This window comes from Camelus ferus, chromosome 16 (assembly GCF_009834535.1).
Source record: "Camelus ferus isolate YT-003-E chromosome 16, BCGSAC_Cfer_1.0, whole genome shotgun sequence".
Lineage (NCBI taxonomy): Eukaryota > Metazoa > Chordata > Mammalia > Artiodactyla > Camelidae > Camelus > Camelus ferus.
In genome coordinates, this window is record NC_045711.1 from 54,619,442 (window position 1) to 54,642,739 (window position 23,298).

General features: G+C 49.7%; 1 protein-coding gene and 1 pseudogene across 1 annotated transcript; one reads left to right on the top strand and one right to left on the bottom strand.

Annotated features, from left to right (window-relative positions):
• Positions 1-791: 791 nt before the first annotated feature.
• On the bottom strand, positions 792-1,151 carry LOC116669308 (annotated as a pseudogene).
• Positions 1,152-15,600: 14,449 nt separating this feature from the next.
• On the top strand, positions 15,601-18,799 carry LOC116669309 (GDP-fucose protein O-fucosyltransferase 2-like). Its single transcript, XM_032498668.1, has 3 exons — positions 15,601-15,675; positions 17,130-17,185; positions 18,529-18,799. The coding sequence occupies exons 1-3, from the start codon at positions 15,601-15,603 to the stop codon at positions 18,797-18,799; spliced, it is 402 nt and encodes a 133-aa protein (XP_032354559.1).
• The last annotated feature ends 4,499 nt before the right edge of the window (positions 18,800-23,298 follow it).

The window sequence follows — 23,298 nt, forward strand, 5'->3', positions numbered from 1 at the left end:
TCAGCTGAACAAACTTCCGTGCATTCCTGGGGACAGGATTGTCATAAAATATACCATGGATTGATCCTCATCCTAGGAGAGGAAAGGCAGGGCTGTCCTAAAGTTTGAGCAAGGGTGGCTGGAGGATCTCAGAAGAGCTGTTTCAGCACAACCAATAGAAATATTGGCCACTGTGACCACGAGAGACAAGTCCCCTGCCATCCTGGTAGGCACTTGGGCTCCTGACAAAATCTAGGTTCAGTTAAGTGTTGAGTAGAAGGCACAGACCTGAGGAATGCTCCAGCAAGAGACAAGAGGCAGTGCCTGGGTTAGACTGCTCTGGGTGTATCCCAGCCTCATCCAAATACAAAATCAGAAATTTGCAAAACAGCAGAGCTGGGATGGATCATCTACTCCAGACTCCTCTCCTTACAGTTAAAAGAGTGGCGGCCCTGAGAGGCAAAACAACGTGCTAAGTGCAGAGAGTGGATGTGGCAGTGCCAGATAACAACGTAACGTGCCAACCCCCGTTCAAGGATGGTGACACTGTACGGGGCCAAGGTTTCCAATGAGGAGAATGAGACAGTGTAAATACTTTGCCCCCTCCCCAGAATCCTAAATGTTTTTTAAAGGCACAAAAACTCACCTTAACTAGCTCGCTTCTGAGGGGTCCTCTTCTGTCTCTTCGTCTTTCTGTCTGTCTCCATTTCTCTCTCTCAGACACAAACACATACAATTTTGTGAAAGGGGACTTCCTGCCATACAAAGACAGACTTCACATCTTCAGAAAGACACTTGACAAAACACGTTTCTCATTTCAATTCTTTGTGTGAGGTCTGGGCAACTGGCTTATTTTCTAGAACAATCAGTGGTTCCAAAATCAGGAGATCACCACCCCCAAAAGAGTAGTTCTGGTTCGTGTTGACAAAGTTGGGGATGTCACATTTCATAAGCCTGTTTGGCTCTTCCTCTGGCCACCTATTGCATCTGATGGCTTCCTGGAGCCGAACGTCACTGTCAGGGGCTGCGGTTTGGAGACAAGCTTTGGCCTTGTCCAAGTGGTCCACTTCACTGATGTAGCAGTGAAAGAGGGACCTAGATTCCTCATTGCCCTGTCAAGATAACACCTTGGGCTCCAGCGGTCTTCCAAAGTCTGACACAAAGCTGTTCATTCTGAATATCTTCTCGGGAGACTGCATTGCTATAAAGAAAACCAAAATAAAAGATTGCTCATACTTAGATCAGTGACCTGAAGAATCATGGTTTTTGCCATCTACTGAGTGCAAGTCCCTGCACAGAACATGCTGACAAGCATCGGAAGTGAGTGGCATCACTTCTGAACACATATAAATAAACCCAAGGCAAAAGTCTCAATTGAGGGCCCTTGGACCATCCTGAAAAGACATCGCTCCCTGAGAATCCTCAATATTGGTGCATCTCACATCAGTGTTTCTCAGAGGGACACTCAGATCATCTTCATCAGATTTAATTTAAGTGCTCCTTAAAATGCAGAATTCTGGGGTATAGATTCTCAGAATCTCCAGAGGTAGGGACCAGTAGTCTGTATGTTCATAGAGTCACCAAGTTCGCTACACACACTCTGGTTTAGAACCACAGTCTACATCTAGCTGGCCTGAGCATCGACAACACTGTTTCACGGGGCGGTGGGTGTTCATGTTTGTCAAGGAGCTGTCTCCCTTGATTCTCAAAATTGACAATGCAGTCCCATTGGGCAAGAAATACCACACCATTTCACAATGCATACGCAGGTCGCCTAACGGATCGATACAATCACTGATAGGAGAGGGGACAAAACTCAGATTACTGATCCTTTATTTCACTTACTGTGGGACAAATGATCAATTCAAGGATAATAACTCAGTGAATTAATGAATAACATAACTCTCATTAGTCCCACGAGTGCCTGGAAGAGTGAGCCTGGGCACACTGAGTACAATAAGAGCCCATCTACTATAATCGCCATCCTTTCCACGTTTTTATAAAGGTTACTTCCACCCAGGCAGTGACTCCTGAAGGGCAAGAATCATGTCTGAACAATCTCTCAATTCCAGAACAGAACCCAACAAAAATGAGTCTCTGGATTCTGTGTTTAGCAAGTGTGGAATCTCAGTGATGCCAGCTCTTACACCTCTGCCTTCTCATCCCACCCCTCATGATATAGCCCTTATGACCAGTTCTCCCAGGGCTGGGGCCATGGAACCCATTTATGGGATGGGAAGGATCTGATCATATAAACTATCCCCCAGATTATCATCAAGAGTCACCTGCATTTCAGGGATCAGTAATCCCAGAAGCTTTGCAATTCAGGCAGCTGAGGGACTTTTACATCAGATCTATCTTCTACTGTGATTGCCTGGGTGACATCAGACAAGGAATTCTCAAAAGCCTTAGTTTCTCCTTTCAAGGATAAGCCTGATTAACAAATCTCATTGCCCACTCAACAAATGTAATGTGAAGATCAATGATTTACACAGGAGTACAACATTCCCTAGGTTGTGGATTTAGAATCAGAAAAATCATTTGAGAAAGACTGACAGAATGTGATTTTAATGCAAATTTAAGTGGTCTTATCTTTCAGTAAATCATCTTCTTCCCCTACTTGTCACTTCACCCAAGTTTAAAAGATGTTTGAGAACAAGGATAAGTATGCCAGCAATCTTTGACCCAATAACATAAAATGTCACCAAGGAAAAAGAGAGGATTAACATATTTAGAAAAAGCATGGTGAGGATGGCGGGGACCATGCCCTAACTCCAGGCTAAGAAGCTCTGTGTAATAGCTTTCCTGCCTGCCTGGAGCATCAGCTGATGTGAAAACTGACCCAGAAACCACACTGTTCAGCAGCTCTTTCACATCACAGGCTACACTTTCTCAAGATTAAGAATTGGGTACACTGACCTCTTTACTGAAGAATAAAGATAAAGGAGACCAAGAGAGTTCTGTGCCTCCCCATGGGAGAGCCCAGACCTTGGGCTGACTGCACTGTGCCCGCCTCCCAGGAGCAGGATAAACTGGAGACGGGCATCCTGTGAACCTAGGGCAGCAAAGGTTGCCCCTGTGACAGGCTGCAGGGGAAATGGAGACAAATTGACTGGCCGGCCAGGGGCAGCCCCCTCCATCGCCACCTTGGCCTGCTGCCTCCACACCCTCAGCACATCCTGTCCGCCTCCGGTGTTGGTGGTTAGTTGGTCAGGGCAACAGAAGCTACCCCCAGGCCAGGCTGCGAGGGAGACGGGAGCTAACCCACGGGGTCCCGAGTAGCAGGCTCATACCCCTACCACCACCCAGCCGCCCTCAACTGTACTGCACCCCCGGGGCAATATGACCTGGAGAAGGGCGACCAGGAACGAGGGGCAGCAGAGGCCGCCACCAGGCCAGGCTGCCAGAGATGGGAGCTAATCCACCAATTCCCCTGTGGCAGCTCCCCTCCGCCCACAGCAGCTGCAGCCCCCACCCCATGACCTCATCGTGCCTGCCTCCCGGGAGCAGGCTGAGTAGGACAGGTGTGTCCCGTGACCTGGGCATCAGAGGCCGCTCCAAGGTCAGGCTCCCAGGGAGATGGGAGCTAATCCACCAGCTCAAAAGGGGAAGCATCCCTTCCCTCTCTGCCCCCTGATCTCACCGCACCCACCTCCCAGGAGCAACATGACCAGGAGTGGGGTGTCAGGCGAATCTTGGGCGGGAGAGGCCACCCTAGGCCAGGTCAAGGGAAAGATTTGGATCTGCAAACGGCGCAGCCCACCTGCCCCCGTTGCCGCGCCCGCCCCCGCAAGCTGACCGGGAGATAGGCAGCCGGCTTCTTGGGCATCAGGGGACGTCCCCAGGATTGGCCGCGGGGAAGAGGAGACCAAAGGGACCCGCTCCCACATGACAGGTCCCCTACTCCCCAGCGCCCCTGCACCCTGACTGTCCCGCCCCAGTAGGCAAAGTGGGACATGTGTGTCCCAGGACCTGGTGCAGCAGAGGCCACCCAAGCCACACTGCACAGAGATGGGAGCTAATCCACAAACTCCCCCGGGGCAGACCCCCTACCCACGGCAGCCGCCAACTTACCTGCCCCCTGGTCACACCGTGCCCGCCTCCCAGGAGCAAGGTGACCTGGAGACGGGCATCCTGCTTCTTGGGCAGTAGAGGCAGATACTAGATCACACCACAGGGTGGAGCAGAGCAAATTGCCGGGCTTCCGTGTGGCAGGCTCCCTACCCATGTCACCCCCGCACCCTAATGGCACTGCCCCTGCTCCCCTCCTCAGCAAGCTGAGTGGGACAGGTGTGTCCTGAGACCTGGGGCAGCAGAGGCTGCTCCCAGGCCCGGCCCCCGGGGAGACGGGAGCTAATCCACCAGCTAGCCAGGGGCAGTGCTACTACCCTCCTCTCCCACTGCCTCTGTCGCTGCCGCTGCCCCTGACCTAACCGCCCTGCCTCCCAGGAGCAAGCTTACTTGGAGTCCAACGTCTGGTGAATCTCCAGCGGACAAGGCTACCTCCAGGCCAGGCTGCGGGAAAGAGAAGGAATCGACTGGCTTGCCCTGGCAGCCCCACTCCCGCTGCCACTGCTGCTGTCCCAAACACACCACACCCACCTCCAGGGGTCAGGCTGACTGTGAGGATGTGTGCCTGCCTTCTGATCCTGGCCAAGTGCCTGAGCACCTCCCTGTACTCCTGCACTCCCTGCACTCCTGCACCTCCTGCACTTCATGCGCCTCTGAACCTCTGCACTCCCTGCACCCCTGCACTCCTGGCACCCCTTGCACTGACTGCACCCCTGCATCCCCTGCATTGCCTGCACCCTCCACGGCCCCTGCACCCCTGGCATCACTTATACCTTTGCACCGCCTACACCCCTGCATGTCCCACACACCACCACTTGGGCCTGTGGCAGAACTTCTGCTGTTGCACCAGCGCAAAGGGACTCATCCTTCCCAGTACATGATATATTAGTGGACCTCTGGGGTTGGCTGCAGAAAGGTACATGTTCCTGGTCACTATCCTGGGCCACTAAGGTGATCTCTGTGAGGTCACCCAGGACGGGATCAGAGACGCTGTTCTTCAGGAAGACAGGAGTTGAAACCGATCTTTAGGGCGGAGCTGTGCTCACCAGACCTTCCACACTTCATGTTTTACACAGGACTTCAGGGAAGTGAAATGGCCCCAACCAAATAATACCTGCTGTGCGCCTACCTCAGTCCTGGGCTCTGAGGCAGACAGACTGTCTCCCACACTCAGGGCCCAGTTTGGTCACCTGAATGGTCCTTTGGAGGCATCCCATCAGTTCTCAGGAAGAAGTCTGGCTGCTTCAACCCTATGGCCCTTCCTCCCACTCTCCTGGCCTCAGGAACTTCTCTATTTGGGGAAAAGGCAGCCCACCCCCTACCCCAGCCCTAACAGTGCTCTCACCCAGGCTGGTGCTCTGTCTGCCCTTCAGAGTCTGGAAAGGCATCCCTCTTCAGTTGTGTCCCTTCTGATATGGATTTGCTTCCACTAAATTCTAGGTGAGCATGCATCATGGGATGCAGTGGGTAAGAGAACCACTGTGTGTAGCTTGCTACAGCTATTGGTGTGAGAGGCTAAAGCCACCTGTCTGTACTTGTTTTCATCTCCCTGCTTTTTTTGGGTTTCCCTAGACACTCCTGAGACATTTACTTCTTTTGGTTTTATTCCTGTTATTATACAGGAGCCCTACTGACATGGAGATTAGGTGATGGGGGGGCAGAACAGAGGGGAGCATCTGTAGTCTTGTGGTTAGTTCTCACTGAGCCTGTGCCCTGAGTTGTGACCTCCACAAGTTTGTCTCTTTTCCCCACCCCAATTTGTGTGAAACAGAAGGTATTTCCCTTCCCCCAGGTTGGTTAGGCTCTGGTAAAATAATTTCTCATTAAAAAAACCCAAAAAACAAAAACCACAACCCCCCCAATGGAACAGAATCTGGGTGTATTTCAATAGAGCTATTTTCTCCTTTCCTGGCAGGAAGCATGAGGGGTTTTTCTCTGATCTTCACTCTGAGAACAGGGCATGGTCTTGGAAGTAAACTGCATGAAAAAGAGCAGGGGTCCCCTCTGACTGGCCCCCTGTAGTTTTCACACTCAGACATCTCCATGCTGAGCCTCCTGCTGGTCTCAGGGACCTTTGAAATCTGCCTGCCTCAGCAGTTCTTACAGCAGCGGATTCTGCGCTAGGAGCTGTGAATCTCTGAGGCTGCCCAGCTACCTCTCTGGGTTGGGAGCAGCTTTTTTCCTCAGTTTTCTGGTGGATCTAAGAAGAGCAGTGGGTTTGCAGCTCCCTCAGCTCTGATGTTGTTTTCAGGACAGGAGGAGCAACTTCTGAGCTCCTCACTAGCTGGACCAGAGGCTGGAAGCCTCCCCTCCTCTCCCTCCATGCAATCAGTGGCTGTGGTTCTACGTGAGTTTCAGAAGATGTGGATTTAAATACACACATCTCAGCCCCCACATGAGCACACAGTCCCATAAATCCCCCCAATTTCCACTGGTAACTATGGAGCCAATGGGGACATGGGTTTTGGGGATGCAGAGGCCTGACTGCACGACTTGCTCTGTGGCCTATTTATGTGAAGTGGCTTGCTTACCGCACCTGGTATGTGGAAAATACAAAATAAGTACTAGAACCTCCACTTTTTCTCCCTCCAGGACCTTCCAACATAAAAAGTAATAAGTGAACTCAGACGGCCTAGTCACCACAATGAGGTCCGACCAGCCTGGCTTTCCTGAGTGATGGGCACTAACTTGCACCTTAACTCGGAACAGTAGGAGAGCTGCCTTCCTCTAACTGGGCATCTCCCCACACCAGGCATGCCCTCAGCTGAGATGGGGCCAACTCCCCCACTGAGGTGTGTGCTGGTGGCTTCAGTGTGACCCGGCCCTGCCGGGACACGAACCTGCAGTGAGTGGGGTGGAGGGCTGGGGTGGAGGAGGGGTCCGTGCTGGCACAGCAGGGGCCTGGCAGCACCCCGCCTGGCCTGGTGCTTGGTGACCAGGGATCCCCAACACCTCCTATGTTCCCCAGGTAAGCTCTGGTCCTGGCCACTCGACTCACCTTCCCAGTATCTTATCATTAATTCCCTTTTTTGCTTTTATCAGCCAGAGGTGGCTTCTGTTGCTTGTTTAGTGAAACAGTACATCGGGAAACCAGACTATTTCTAAGACCAGTAAAATATCAACCACAGTCAACTCACTGGGGAGACCGTGCAGCACAAAGGCCTGCACAGGGCTGTGAGAACGACTTATGTGAAGGGTCCTCTTCATTTGTCTTCAGAGATATAGAAGCTTGTGGTTCAGGTAAAACCTCAGGGAGGGATTGAGGAATCCAAAGCTGGTTGATTTCAAAGGCTAACTGGTCAGATCAGACACCTGAGCTGTTGTCAGAAGCCTGGCTCGACGTCATGCAGACTCAGCGCCCTAAGTGCCGGGTGGTGATGGTGCTGTTCCCTTCACAGGCTATCACTGGGGAATCACTGTAGCCCCTTAAATGCAGCAGAGAATCCAGCCCCCTTAGCCCTCACCATGAGTGTTCGATAACACAGATCCCAGGAGTGTTTAATTTTCATCTTTCTTTAGGAGGATGAAGGTGGAACAAGAGAAGACATAAATTCACACTTACTGACACCAAGTCACAGCCAGTATCACCTCCTTGGAGAGCTATGTGCTATCACAGTGGTGTCTGGGGGTCTGGGCAGAGCCCCTCCACTGGGATCCCAGAGGGTCTTGCTCCTCTGGCTACAACTGATGGTTGGACAACTGATCCAGAGGGAGACAGAGCTTCTATCCTGGGAAATTGGAACTGACACACAGAAATCAAGTTCATCTGGGGATTGGGGGAGTCGAAATCAAATGAAACCAGAACAGGAGAGAAAGTTACAAGTGAGAGAGAGACAGAGACTGAGCTTGTGAGAACAAATAGTTGGAAGGAAGGAAATCTATCAGGGGACAGAGGAATTCCAGCTCCTGACTCTCTAGTCTGTCCCAGACCATCAACAATCCCACAGGATGGTTAACATCATTCTATCTCTCCAGATTAGGGAACAGGCTGAAAGAGGTGGGGGCTGGCTTCGGGTATGCAGTTAATTTAAGTGCCGCTGGACCTGTCACTTCCCACTACCTGAAGGCACCATAATCCTCACAGGGACCCTGCTGTGCTGACAGCCCAGCACCCTCATCAAAGGGCCTCTGCAGAAGTGGGAACCCATCTGAGTGTGGAGAGTTCTCTGCACTGAGATGCCATGCATCAGCCAGCTCCCACTAACCCCAGGTTAACTTCTCCCCAGCTGTGCAGTCTCCTGACCCGCTTCCCTCACTGCCAGGCACCCTCACACTTACCACCAAGTATACTGCAGGAATTCAGGCACAGGGATGCCCAAAGCAACACGAGCCCACTGGCTGTACAAACAGCAGATTCCCAGCCCCACCTGGGCTCCGTGGGGACAGTAGGCGTCCTCATCTTTCATGTATCAAAGACAGTCTTCTTCAGCTGGAGGCTATAGAGAAAAATAAAAGGTCCAAAACATAGTTCGGTGAGGAATTCCTCCAAGGACCTGACTCCAGATTCTACAACCAGGTGTGCCTACCCCACGGACTTGGGGTGAAGGTGGATTATTGATCAGCACATCCCTCAGTGGCCCAGCTCCTCAGCTTGGCTGCCCAGAGGGGACTGGGGGAATGGGTAAGGCCAGGGCACTCAGGAAGAGCATAGAGGACCTGCCCTCTCCCCTCCACACTTGTAAACTCTCCCCCAAATCTCAAGGCATTGGACTGAGAGCAGCCACCACAATAAGAAGATGCTCCTATCTCTTCACTCACTCCTGTCTGTTCACTTATGTGCTGAGCATTCACTGGGTCACAGGACATGATGCACTGGATGGCCGATGGGACAGGCTTCGTCCTTCCCCCTGGACCCTATTCAATCTGATGGAAGAGTGATCACTCATAAACAGTTTCTCAAAAGGATACAGAGACTAAAGACAAACTGCAGAGTGAATCAAATTTTAAAATATATATGAAGATCACCCAGTCTCCCCACCTAAGATTAACAGCATAAAGCAAAAAGATCTTACCTTTGATCACTAAGGAAGTGGTCACCCCCTCTCAGGAGGAAAGGTTATTCTTTGAGAAGGACACAGAAGTACTCCATAGGATTGGACCAGGGCTTCTGCATTCATTCAGCAAATCTGTATAAGCTCCTACTACCTACAGGGAATCTAGTAACTAGACCCGTTCCCAAGGCTCTCAGGCTTTATCAGTCAACAAAATAGACATGACTCCCCATCACTGGGGTCTCAGAGTTTTAGCAGAGGAAACAGGAAGCATTTTGTAGGTAACAAGAGCTTGGGAAAAAAAAAGAGTGATATGAGCAAACTCAGGTGATGGCGGTGGGGTGGGAGGCAGGCACGAGGGAATAAGGCAATTCTGGCACATCTCACAGAGTAATGGACTTGAAGCAGAATAAACCCGGATGAAGAAGTAAGAGCCAGAGCCAGAGGCCCCCAGAGTGAGGGGGAGAGTGTGGGTGGGTGGGCAGAGCAAGTCGGGTCCTAAGGACTTTGTGATGACTTTGGCTCCTAATGAAATTGTGGCCCTTTTAGGGAGTTTTGAGGGGAGGGGTGATGTAGTCAAATTTATGCTTTTGCTTTGGTTTTTTTGGGGGGGAGGGTAATTTATTTATTTTAATGGAGATGCTGGGGATTGAACCCAGGATTTCATGCACGCTAAGCATGTGCTCTACCACTGAGCTACATCCACCCCCTCAATGTATGCTTTTACAGGCTCCCTCTGACTTTGTGGATGGGAGATTGTAGGAAAGCAAAGATGGAAGCAGGAGGCTATTGGTGTCCAGGAAGGGGCTGGAGGTGGCTCCTAGGAGGGCAGGGAGTAGGTGGTTAATGAAGACAGAATAGTCAGAATTTTCTAACAAGCTGGATTTGCTCTCTGTGTGTGTAAGAGGAAGAGAGAGAAAGAACATTGTTCCAAAATCTGGACCTGGACAATCGGAGGGATGTCCTCTCCATCCACAAGGAATGGGACAATGTGGGGCTGAACAGGTGGAAAGGGGCTGGAATCAGCTCAGTTCTTCAATGTCATGGTTAAGGGGTCTATTAGATATTGCCCCAGAAATGCTTAATAGGTAGAGGATTTTTTTTAACATTTAAAAACTATAATTTACATATTTGTATTATGTGAATGATATTGGAATTTTACTTCATGCCAAGGTATATGTTGTACATAGCCAAATGGAAAATATATCAGAAAAGGGGACAAATGGCTTTCACATAAACTGACTGCCCATAATGTAGGTAAAATTTCAATAAAACCAACCTTCAGTGCAAAAACATCATCTCAGTGTTACATAAAAATAAATGAAAAAGGACTATGTTGATGTATCATTATTTCATGTTACATAATAGCCCCAAACAAACACACTGTTTAACTATGAGGCTTGTAGAAATACTATTTGCTTTATTCACATAAATACAGAAATGCAGAAATATTTTAAGGTAGAATAAGCATCTTAGTGGAAATAATAGAGATTTGAGCATTTTACATGATATATATGGACTGATTCAAAATTTGGAAAAGTAACTTACATAGTAGAACATATGTATGAATGTGAAAGCAAGATGAATGAAAGAAAAAGAATATGAGTCTCAGGGAGAGGGGTCCAAATGGAAAGGGCAAATCAGGGAGTTTTGGACAAATCGAGAAATTGATGGCATGTCAATTTTCAAGGCTGGTTTCTTCCACCTAAGGTATAGCAGAGAGAGAGAGGAGAGACCCAGGACCCAACTCTGGGGTACACCCACAGTAAATGTTTGGAAGAAAGAGGAGACATTGGCAAAGGACCAGCCAGTGGACCAAAAGCAGAAAGCAGACAGAGCGATGGGCTGGAGGCCAAGTAAAGCAGGAACATGGGGGAGGAGTGATGGAAGAGCTGGGACAAATGCTGCCAAGGGGCCACGCATGATGAGGACTGAAAACTGACTGCTTTATTCAGAAACGTGGGGTCACTGATGGTCTTGACAGAGCAGATTCCATAGAATGAGGGATCAGGGGAAAAGCCAGAGTGGGTGTAAAAGGGGATGGCTCAAGAGAAGATGTAGACAGTGAATTTAAACAACTCCTTAAAAATTTGCTGCAAAGACACAGGGTGGCAATTAGTGGGGGTGAATTAGGGTCAAGGAGTGCTGTTTGTTTCTTTTAAGAGAATGGAAGTTTATATACTGATAGGAGCCAACAAGCAGAAGAACAAAATAGATGAGGTAGTGAGAGAGAGGATGATTGTTGGAGTGACAGCCTGGAGAATATTGGAGGGATGGGGCCCCAGGGACTTTTGGAGAAACTGGCTTTCGATGTCACCTGTAATAAAAGGTGGGGCAGCGAGACTGAGGTCACAGACATCAGAAGGCGAGCAGATGTTCTGGGAGTTGCTGGTGAAATTTCTCTTCTGTTGGCTTCAGTTTGCTTGGTTAAATTAGAAAAGTAAACTTACCAGCTGAGGAACGAGGAGGAAGAAAGAGTTACTGGAGCCATGAGCAGAAGATACGAAAGAGCCTTCAGGGAGAATGGGACAGTGAAAAGAGCAGGTGGGGACTAGGGGAGTGTGCTCCCAGAAAGTTACATTTTATCTTTGATGTCCACAAATGTGTGATGTGTGATTGCCCTTCCTGCTGTCTAAGAAATAAAAATTAAGTATGGCTCAGGGAAAATGCTACTTCATTCTAACAGGATGCCTGTTTCTCAGGAATGGTCATCTTAAACTGAAAACATTACAAAAAATGTTGAAAAGATGAACTTGTGTACCTAAAGACCCACTGTTTTCTATAAATTTGGTTACTATTTATTTCCCATAGCAATAACACATAACCGATACTGCCTAGGATGGAGGTACACCGATGCTTAAAAGGAAATGAGATCTGTATCCTTTTCCTAAACTCCATGGCTTCCTTAATATCCAGTTCCCCTTGGAATTTAGGGATGTCCGGTATAAGAAGTGAGAAACAGTGTGAGAAAATCCCAGCTCAGATTTACACAGCAAAACCTCAGCTCAGAAGTATACAGCCGTCAAAAAATTTTTAGAAGCAAAACTCCGTAACTACTCTTAAAGACTTTTGCAAACCTGGGCCTGCCCAGTTGTTTCCAAACTGGAAAGGTACTCCAATCACTTGCCCAGTACGGGGACCAGAGGCTGGCCAGCCTCTTCTGTAAAAGCTGGAGAGTAAATATTTTCAGCTTTGCAGATCATTTTGTTGTAACCATGCAGGGCTACAATAAGAAATCTAAGAGCACTGGGAGACAGGAAAAAAATGGGCATGCCCACACACTCCCTTCCACTCAGGGCAGCTTCTCTGTGGTGGAGAGCTTTGCCACAATCACTTGTTTCTTTGTTCCCATTGGTTTCTTTGTTTCCACCTTACTGCTCAAACTCAGAACTTCAAGTGTGCCTGGTCCTTCAGAATCCATGCAGAGAGAAGGCTGAGTGGAGGTGGGGACCCCACCTGACAGAGAAGACGGATTGCTGGTCACCATGACATGCGACAATCACACCTTCCGGGATGAAAGCGAACAAAGACAAGGGATGAACACAGCAGTGGGACCCCTGGATCACCTGCCAGGCTTGCTCTCCCTCCACGGCCACCTTGGGGGCCTAGGGGGTGTTGGGCCTCAGCTACAGTGATTAGGCTGAGGGGACTCAGGATAAAGGACACTCCACCTCCTCACCGGATTCCAAACACAGGTTCTCTAAGTCTACCCTCTGAGTTCCTGGAACTCAGCTGGAAGAATACAAGATCAGGCCAACCCAGAGCCCAAGCCAAACACGACAGCGGTCACGTGGGGTTGTAACCCCATGCTCAGTGATAGGGGACTTATTGCAAATCTGCAGAAATCCCTGTTCTGCCTCATTCCTGGGAGAAACCCCAGATTTCCTCCTGCTCTGTCTGTTCTTCTCTTGAGGCTATTGTCCTGGAGGGATGCAGAGTCCTTGAACCTGGCCCTCCAAACGTACATAAACAGCCCATTCAATAAAACAAATTATACACTTTTCAACTTTGCCAGTTTTTTGATTCCAGAAAGGCTGCGGGACTCATTCTCACTGTCTCCTGTGCCCCCACCACTTGGTGGCCCTCTGCTCATGGAAAAACGATTTCCCACAACTGCACCATGCCTCCCAGCTGGTCAGAGGGAAGTGTCCCACAAAGACACAGGTGTTTGTGAGGATCCCGTCTGCCAGCTGAAAGCCTACTCCTGGAGTCACAGGCGGGGACCTGGCCTCCTGAGCCACTCAGCTCTAATTCAAAGCCAAAACTGGGGACCCCCAACATTGCTGAATGACTTTCTGAGTCACCTGGGCTGGAGGGGCCTGATTTTTCTTTCCAGGAATGGATGTAGCGCAGCCTCCATTTTCAGGGCTGACATTCATGATGGATCTAGTTCCCCCAACTGCACCCCAGGAAGGAGAGGCTCTTCCATCTCACTGGTAGGAAACCCAGCCCAGGGGAGTTCTGAAGGACCACATTGCTGCCAGGTCCAGCATCCCTGCAGAGTGGCCCCTGCCCATGAACAAGCCCCTTCCCTGGGCCTTCCTTGCCCCGACACGACCACAAACCAGGCAGTGCCAGAGCTCTGGGGCTCTGTGTGTCCAGGGCACACAGGCGGGACCAGAGCCAGGTGTCCCCTGGGCCTCAAGGGGGAGGTCTGCCTCTGCATCAGGGGGAGGTGACCCCACATGACTGACAGGACACTCACACTATGCACCTCCAGGAGCCCTGGGAGCAGTTTCCCTGCAGGTGTTTGGAGCCACCTTCAGAAGGGCAGTCCCGTCTTTAGGCAGACCATCTTCCTGTCCTAGGCCCAAGTGCTGACCATAGGAATCTACACACCCCAAGAAACACCAGGCAGCCTCACAACTTGGTCACTTGGTGGCCTGGGTATCATGGGCTCCTTGGCCATCCCATGAGGGTGGTCCTGGCAGGCATGGTCTCCAGGTGCTCCCGTTAAGAAATCCCCCTGGGTTTCTGTGGTCACAGAGCCCACACCAGAAGCTTCCAGTCCTGCAGTGACCCTCACAGCAGTCAGCTCCCCTGTGCATGTCCAGAGACAAATGACAGCAATTTATTGCCAGGAACCATGATGAACAAGGGGGTGGGATTCCATACTAAGTTCAGGATCCTGGTATCACTCTGCACCCCAAAAAGCATCCATGAGAAATGTGTGTATTGGGATGTCTGTACCCCTAGGAGAGCTGCTCCTCAGGGCTCCTGGGACTCTCCAGCCCCTCTCAAGTTTCTCAGAGCCTGGGTCTAAATTTCTATCTCCCTGCTTTGGTGGAAGGCCTCCTGTGTCTTGTGGTCATGGGTTCCTTTATTGCAGGACTTGGCACGTTCTTAGCACCCGTCCTCCTCTCCTGCACCAGACTCTGAAGATGTTCCCACTGACCCTTGGCTCCCTGTGTGTGTCAGGGGCCCTAAGGCTGCCACCTTCACTCTCCTCCTCTGCCCCGACCCCTGGGACCACCTCTAGTTCGACTGGGAGGTGTTTGTAAATGAGTCTCACACGAGGACATGACTAGACAAAACAGGGTCCCCCTCAAGGAAGCACACCTGCTCCCTTCCCTGAAGAGGATATCCCCAGCCCCACACTGCCTCTCAGGGGTCTACTCAGGACACGGTCCCCTGTTCTGGGCAAGGCGTCTCCCTGGAATCCTTGCTGACAGAAGAGTCTCTCTGTCCTTCTTCAGTTTAGAGTTGTTCCAGTGTCCCTGACCACCAGAATGCCCAGCACGGACCCTTCAGAGACCTGGGGAGACAAGGAAGATATGTGGCCACAGGTCTCACAGGACACATCTGCTGGGACCCCAGGCCAAAGGGCCGTCCTCCTCCCTTCTCAGGTGGGGATCATGTGGTAACTTTTTGCAGGGAGCCCGATTGGGGAGTGGGGCCCAGAGCAGTTCATGGGGCTCTCTGTGCAGGGAAGACTTGGGCCAGGCGGCCTTGCCTGGTTTCCCTGCTGAGCTAGCTCTGAAAACCCCCAGTTCCTCTGGCTGTGGCTAGAGACCCCCCAAGCCTCAGGGTTGGGCCATTTCTCTCGGCCTTCACTGCCTCCAAAGCCATGCTGGTGCTGGCGTGGGGAAAGAGATTTATTGCCCTCTCATGGCTAAGTTTCCACAGGTGGATGCTGCGGGCAGCTGGAGGGAGTTAGCACTTGCTCAGATGTGAGTGGTTAGGCAACTTGACACCCTGTTGACTAGCCTTAAACTTTGGAAAGAGGACTTTCCTGGGAAAGATGGAAGTTAATTTCAGTAATTTGTATATAGATTTCTTTTTTTTCCCTTAAAGGCTCATAAAACTTCTCCCAGGTCATTCCTGGTAAGGAACACTATCCAGGGATCAATCAAGAAATGAAGGAGGAGATGGGTGGGCAAATTGGGAGAGAGGAGGGGAGGTCAGAGTGCATGGAGAGGAGATGCCCCTCCCTGGGTCTGCATTCTGGGCAGTGGCTGCTGGCTTCCAGCTCCCCTGTTCTCAAACCCATTTCATCTGGGGGGTGTTTCTAAAGGAAACAATGGTGGAAGGGCTGTGGAGGACACCTAGACCTCCTAGGATGGACAGCGGGAGCAGAGTCACCATGCTGGCCCTGGGCTCTGGAGCCCTACCTGCATTGGAGACCACAGGTCTTGTGAGAAGCAACTCCCAGTGTGTTCAGAGCTGTTTTGGGCTCTGTACCAGCTGGGCGGTGCAATCCCCAACCTCCAGAAAGAGGGGCCAGGCCCCCCACCCAGCAGGTGGTGTTGCCTTTGTTGGAGAACAGTGATCTTTGGTTGTGAGATGTTTTGCAGCTCTCTCTAAAAACTGCTTTGACTTAAGTTTATATCCCAGTCACCAGTTCCAGGGCAACAGAAAAAGCATATCCTACATCCCTTTGCACTCAAATCTTCCAAAAAGAGCAAGTATTTGCCCATGAAAATACCAACTGCCCTTTTAAGGCCCCCTAAATACCCAGCAGTGTGGGCGGTGCACTCTTGATCAGGGACAGGAGAAGAGGGACCAGCAGCCCTCCAGCAGGCTTGGCCCAGTGTGGCAGCTGCGCTGTGGGTGCGTGGTGGGGAGGGCCATGCAGGGAATCCTGTTTGAGGGGCCTCTGTGCACCCCTGCATTATGGTCTGAGGTTTCATATAAAGGATCCAGGTGTCCTAACTGGTCAGATACAGCCCCCCACCCTCTGGCTGGAGCCACTGGGAGCTCAGTACCTCTAACAGAGATTTCCCCAGTATGGGGAGAAGTCATGGGACACTCCAGGGGCAGGGGTAATGGTGCTAGGGAAGGCAGGGACTGCAGTGAAGGGTGGGGAGAACAAAGCCCCTTGCTCTTGAGGAGACCACAGAGCAAGGCACACACCATCCCCACCCTATACCCCAAATTCCTAGCCCTGCCAACACAGGGTCCGCTCTGCGCCCTCTCACCATGGCTATCCTGTGAGACCACACCCAATGCGGCATCTAGCACCCCTGCCCTACCTCCCATCTTGGGACAGATCCTGTCTTCTTGGAAACTGCCCAGCAGTGTGAATATAAGGCCTGCACCAGGCCTGGTGGATCTTCACATCAGGTCCCTTACCTGGCCAGCCGTGCGTTCCTGGGCTCAGTCCTCTAGCTTGCCCACCCGCAGCCCGGGTCCACGTCCGGTGCAAGTGGAGGCTGCAGCATAGCCCAGGCTGAGCCCCGCACAGGGACATGTGAGGGTGCCCCGCCCTGCTGCCCCACCTACTGGTGGCAGCACCACCCCAGCCTCCAGCCCCACCTGCAGGTGAGGAAGTCAGCGCGGCCCCACCCTCCCCAGCCCCCCTAGCTACCCCATAAGCCTCCCCCCCACCTCCTTCCTGGCTGTGCCCTGGCTCCCATTGACTCCACAAGTTCTGCCCTTGGACATCTAGCCTCCATCTAGCCTCAGGAGGATGTACGTCGCAAGAGCTAGAGGAGGGCCCCGCGGAGTTGCCATAGCTACAGGCACTGCGCTCCTCGCTGGCCGGCGTGCACTTCTGGGATGGAGAGTGGGCTCCAGAAGTGCATAGCTGCCCGGGATCATGGCGGTGCTTGCTGCTGGGAATGGCGGCTTGCTCGGCTGGGCGACTAGTTCTGGCCTGGTCAGTCGGCGGCCGACATCCTGTCTGGGGCGGCGTCCCACAGATGGTAAACGTCCGACCATGCTGTTGGCGGGACCGGTGAACATGGACCGGGGTGGGATCGGGTTTGGGGTGGCGGCCGGGGAGGAGCTGTGTTGGTGGGTTGGGGCGGGGGCAGACAGGGCTGGGGCACAGCCTCAGGCTTTCCTCCCCCTCAGGCCCTGGGGCTGGGCCCACAAGTCTGGGTTGCCCTGGGTGGCCACGGCCTCCCAGAACCCCCTGGGAAGGGTAGGCATAGGACCCCTCTTGATGAAGCGGGGTCTTACCCCGGTTTTGAAGAGTCTTAGAATCAAATGTTGGAATGGGGTGGTTTATCAGCCTTGTTTATCTGCAGGGAAATTTCAGTTCCATCCAGATGTTGGTTCCTTCAGTAAACCTCAGGAATAAGACACAAGGGTCAGTGCCGATTAGCAGTTATCTAGGGCTTGACTCAAAATAGACTGTGTGGAGTGTAGGGATGGTAGATGGGAACCTCCCTCTCGAAGTTAGCAGTATTCTGGGATTAGAAGCCCCAGTTGAGGATTACATCCTCATCTGCAGTAATGGAGGTTGTGGGAAACACACAGAGAAGGGAGGGGTGTGTTGGTGGTAACTCATTACAGAAGCCAGGACCCTTACCTGGCTCTTGTGTAGGAGAGTCTCGCCTAGGATAAGGCAGCAGTTATCAAAGTGTGTCCAAGGCCCCTGAGGTGCAAGACCGTTTTCATAGAAATTCCGGGATGTCACCTGCGTTTTGCAAACTCTTGCTCTCCCAAGTTCCTGTGGGGTTTTCCAGGGAAAACCTGGCCTGTGATATCACAAAACAGGGAATGCAGAGGCAGATAGGAGAATTCAGCTCTCACCAGTCCAAAAGAGATTTGCAGAAATTAAAGTCACTGCTATTCTTCTCACTAATGATTTTTGTTTGGAAAAATAGAGTTATTTTTTGTTTAAGAGTATTAATGGTAACATGTAGTAGGTTGTTAATATTTTTAAGTGAATTCATAAACATTTTTTAAGTTCTTATTTAACTTCTAACACTGGAACTATTGATAGGTTTAGCTCACATAAATAGCAGCCTTTTGGAGTTCTCAGTAATTGTTAAGAGTGTATAGGGTTCTGTAGATCAAGAAGTTTGATAGCCCCTGGAGAACGGGTGCTCAGTTGCTAGTCAGGTGCTTAGCAGTGTTAGACGGATGCCAAGATGCCTTCTGCATCTGCTCCCGGACTCGAAGTAGAAGCTGCTGAATGTGTCTGGAGTCTAGGCCATGGACTGTGCAGGGATTCCTGTTATATCTATTATATCTAAGCTGGGATTCCTTTGCAGAGAGGCTTGGCCCTGAAGACCTGCTCTCCTTTGCTCACTGCCAGGTACCTTCTGTGTGGCATCAACACTCCAGAGGACTTCAGCCTCCATAGGAACATCTGCATCCACATTGCCTTCCTCCTGAAGATCCTGCTGAAGATGGAGGAGTTGGTACTGGTGCTCCCCCCTTGGGGCTGCCTCTACCACTGGCAGAGCCCCGACATCCACCAGGTCCGGATTCCCTGGTCTGACTTTTTTGATCCCCCAAGTCTCAACAAAAACATCCCTGACATTGAGTACAAACAGTTCATTGCAGGTGAGGTGGTGGTCATTTAACTGGGGCCAGATGGTCATTGTTCTGGTTCCGATGTGAATGTCGGGCTGTCTTGCTTTGGGCTTGTCTTTCTGCTTAGGGTCCCTGCTCACGTTTCCCACACTGCAAGTGAATTTGGTCTTTCCATAGCTTTTCTTGGGAAATAGATTTGAAGTGAATGAGTTCTGTGTCCCCTCTCCTCTGAAAACCCTGGCCTCCTGGTGAGATGGAGTGGTGACAATGAGGCCACTGGCACAGAGGACTTGTCACAGCAGGACTCGCTCCCTGTGTAGCCAGGGCCATTCTTACCTGTAGGAAAACACGATGTGTGTGTAGCATGGGCCAGGTGCTGGAGACGATATGTAACCACCCATTCAGTATAATTTGGTCCTGCTCAAGCTTCCCATTTTATGTTTTGTAAGAGGGAAGAGTTGAATATTTTCTTTGAATAAAGGTATTTACAGCTTATCATTTTTTTAATTGAAATGTGGTTTATTTATGATATTTTGTTAGTTTCAGGTATACAGCATAGTGATTCAGTTGTACATATATATAGTCTATTCCTTTTCAGTTTCTTTTGCATTATAGATTGCAAGATACTGAATATTGTTCCCTGTGTTCTACAGTGAATCCTTGTTGTTTGTCTGTTTTACATATAGTAATTTGTATCTGTTAATCCCAAACTCCTAAGTTTGTTTTCTAAGTCTGTGAGTCTGTTTTTGTTTTATAAATAAGTTCATTTGTATCATTTTTTAAAATTCCACATATAAGTGATATCATATGTTACTTGTCTTTGTCTGACTAATTTCACTTAGTGTGATAATCTCCAGGTCCATCCATGTGGCTGTAAATGGCATTATTTCATTCTTTGTTATGACTGAGTAATATTCTGTTATATCTAATTGCCACATCTTTATCCAGTCATCTGTCAGTGGACGTCTAGTTTGCTTCTATGTCTTGGCTATTGTAAACAGTTATGCTGTGAACATTGGGGTGCAGGTGTCTTTTGGATTTAAGTTGCCTCTAGATATATGCCCAGGAGTGGGATTGCTGGACCAAGTGATAAGTTTTTTTTGTCTTTTTAGGATTCTCCAGACTGTTTTCCACAGTGGCTGCACCAAACTACATTCCCACCAACAATGTAGGAGGGTTTCCTTTTCTCTACAGCCTCTCCAGCATTTATGGTTTGTGTACTTTTGAATGATGGCCATTCTGACTGGTGTGAGATGATAACTTATTGTAGTTTTGATTTACATTTATCTGATAATTGAGCTATATTGAGCATTTTTTTATATGCCTATTGGCCATTTGTGTGTCTTCATTGGAGAATTGCTTGTTTAGTTGTTCTGCCCATTTTTGGATTTGGTTGTTTATTTTTTTCTTATTAAGTTGTATGAATTATTTATATAGTCTAGAAATTAAGCCATGTTCAGTCTCATCTTTTGCAATTATTTTCTCCCATTCCATAGGTTGTCTTTTTGTTTTGCTTATGGTTTCTATTACTGTGCAAAAGCTTATAAGTTTAATTAGGTCTCATTAGTTTATTTTGGCTTTTATTTCTGTTGCTTGGGTAGATTGTCCTACGAAAACTTTGCTGAGATGTATGTAAAATAATGTTTTGCCTATGTTTTCTTGTGAGAAGTTTATAGTGTCTTGTCTAATGCTTAAGTCTTTAAGCCATTTTGAGTTTGTTTCTTTTTGTTTTTTTGCAACTCTATTGTATGCTTTTGATTTGTGGTTACCTTATTCTTCAAGTATATCAACCCATTACTATATCTATTTCCTTTAGACTGATAATCACGTAGGCTCCAACACATCCTAAGAATAATGAAGAAAAAAAAAGAAAGAAAAAAAATCTATATTTGCTTGCTCCCCTTTGGCATTCCCACCTTTTTTTATTTTGATGTCCTTTTTCTTTTTTACATCTTCATGTTTATTCTTTTGTAACTCATTATTGCATTTCCAACTATGGTTTTCCTGTTTCTATAGCATACTGCTTCCTTTCTATTTAGAGTAGGACCTTTTAATGTCTGTGTTATGTTCAATATTGCTGAGTTATCTCCCCTTCCTCCTCCCCACTACGCCTCTGAATCCTCAGTCCAGGAAAGCCAAACCATTCTATCCTTCATCAGTTCTGGGAAAGCAATCTTCAGATTGGGAAAAAAAATTGAAAAATAATATTCTGTGTGTTGCTTTCTACCCTTGCCCAGAGATGAGAAACATCTGAAGGTGGAGGAAAAAAAATTGGAGGTGGGGGACACAAAGTCTTTTCTCCTTTTGCTACTGAAGAAATGATTGTTTTTGTAATTAACGATGATATCCTTTAAATTGGTGAGATCAAGATTCCACAGCTTCAGCATCTGTGAATAACCAGCTGAGAGAAAGCTCTCCAGGGCCCCTGAAGTGGGAAAGGCAGCCTCTCCAAGAACCTGTTGTACTGTATTCTTCCTGCCTCCACACGGGTTTGCTAGGCACCGTGCAGGATGATGCAGTTACCCAAGGTGGAAGATGGGGAGACCCCTGCTGGGTGGCGAGCCACAGGATCCCACACTGGAAGGACAAAGTGAAGAGTAGTGGGGTGGGTGTTGGAACAGAGAATGGTTGAGAACCCGGATGGTGTCCTGGATTCCAGCAGGTGAGGCTGGCGGGGCAGATGGGGCCCTGGGGCATGGGCAGTTCTTGAGGGATCTGAAGCAAAGATATGAACCAAGAGACTGGATTCGTGTGGGGGTACGGCGCCCCCTGGAGGCCTCGGGACAACACAGCAAGCCTGGGAAGAACAGACACTTCCCCAAAGCTGGGTTGACAGGTCACATCCAACTCACTGGGGACCAAAGGGCACTGAGTTATTTTTAACTTTTTGTCCCTCTTTCTGGAAAAGAAACTGCTGCCTGTTGAATAGCCTGTGTCGTTAGTGAGAATTAAAGACATGAAGCAAGATTTCCTCAAAAGTCTTCCATTGTGTGGTTGTTAATAAGGGTCAAGTGCAAACTTGAATAGATGAAATCAAACATTCATCATAGGATTTTAAAATTCTTTAAAATAAAAATTCTTGCTGCCTTTGTTCTTCATTTCAGGGTTCACTTGTTGATAATAATAGTAACCAAAGCAACAGCACACTCTTACAGAACTCTGTCCTGCTATTCCAGGAACTCTGTTCATGACAACCCAATGAGTTGGCAGCTCTATGAGTTCCACTTTACAGGTAAGGACATTCATTAATCACACAGCTAGTAAATGGCAGACCTGGGACTTGAACCCAAGGTGTCTGGCCCCAGATTCCCCTCAGTCCCTTCACTGCAGCTCATCACTTGGCATGTCTGACACAGGCCAGCATTTAAGAGCAGCATGATCTTGGCCAAGGCTGCTTCACATCTTGGTCTCTGTTTCCTTGTCTGTAGAATGGGGGTGTGGGCAGTGAACTCTGTGAGCTCAGTTGTCACTTCCTCCAGCTCTGATATTCTACTGCTTTGAGTTAGTTTAGTAAGTATCTGAGCCCCTGCATGGCCCATCCATGAGCTGGAGCTTTGCTAGGCCCTGGGTTATGGAGAAAAGTAAGATCAGCTTGCTTCTCCAAGGAGCCTGTGTCCCTCCATGGGAAATAGCTGTGAGGCCCAGGCTCCCTCACTGGCAGTCGGCGGCTGGGCAGGAAAGTGTGATAGGAGAAGATGGAGGCAGAGCCCCTCCGGGAACAGTGGTGGCCACACAGCTCTCAAGAGCAGGAGACCTCTGTCCAGGCTGCTGAGAGGGGAGTTCTCATGAGGTCAGTAGCCCCCATAACCTAAGCCCTCAGGACAAAAAACCAGCCATCCCTGCAGTGTCACCATAGAGCCAGTCCATCCTCATCACTTTGCCTATGTGCTCCTTTGTCCTGGGGCCTCTCTTCCCCCTACACCCAGAAGACTGTTCTCCCTCTCTTCTCTGAGTGTCCCCTCACTTCACCCGTGGTCCCTGTTTCCTGTGCATCTCTGGAGTTTATGCTTTGCCCCCTCAAACCCACCGTTTGATCAGGAGCCTGGGTTGGCCTACTTGTGCTCACTTTCCACCTTCAGATCATTGCTCCTCCTCTCTTGGGAGCACCTAGAAAACCCAGATCCTTTCCTAGCAGTGCCTGCCACTCTGGCCTCCCTGCTCAACTGCCTCAGTCAGGAGCACCTGGACCACCAGCTCTGTATTGCCTTGCCTCCTACCATCAGGACGTCAAAGTTGATTCTCCCTCCACCACCCAGTATGGTCAATTTAGAGTCTCCTCCTCCATCAGCCTGAGCCAGCCACCCTCATTTACCTTACCCCTGGGCTCTTACCCAGGCATGTCTCCACCCTAGTCCAGCCTCTCTCTTTTAAGTGCCCACCTCTAGCCATCCAGCTGCTTCTCCACCAGCCACCCTGGCCCTCCTTCACCCTCACTGGGTTATCAACAGCTGACCCCTCTGCTTTCTTGACTGTCCACGTTCCTCTTACTTACACTTCCTCCCTTCCAGCCCTGCATCCACAGTCAGCACTCTTTGACAAACAAAACTCC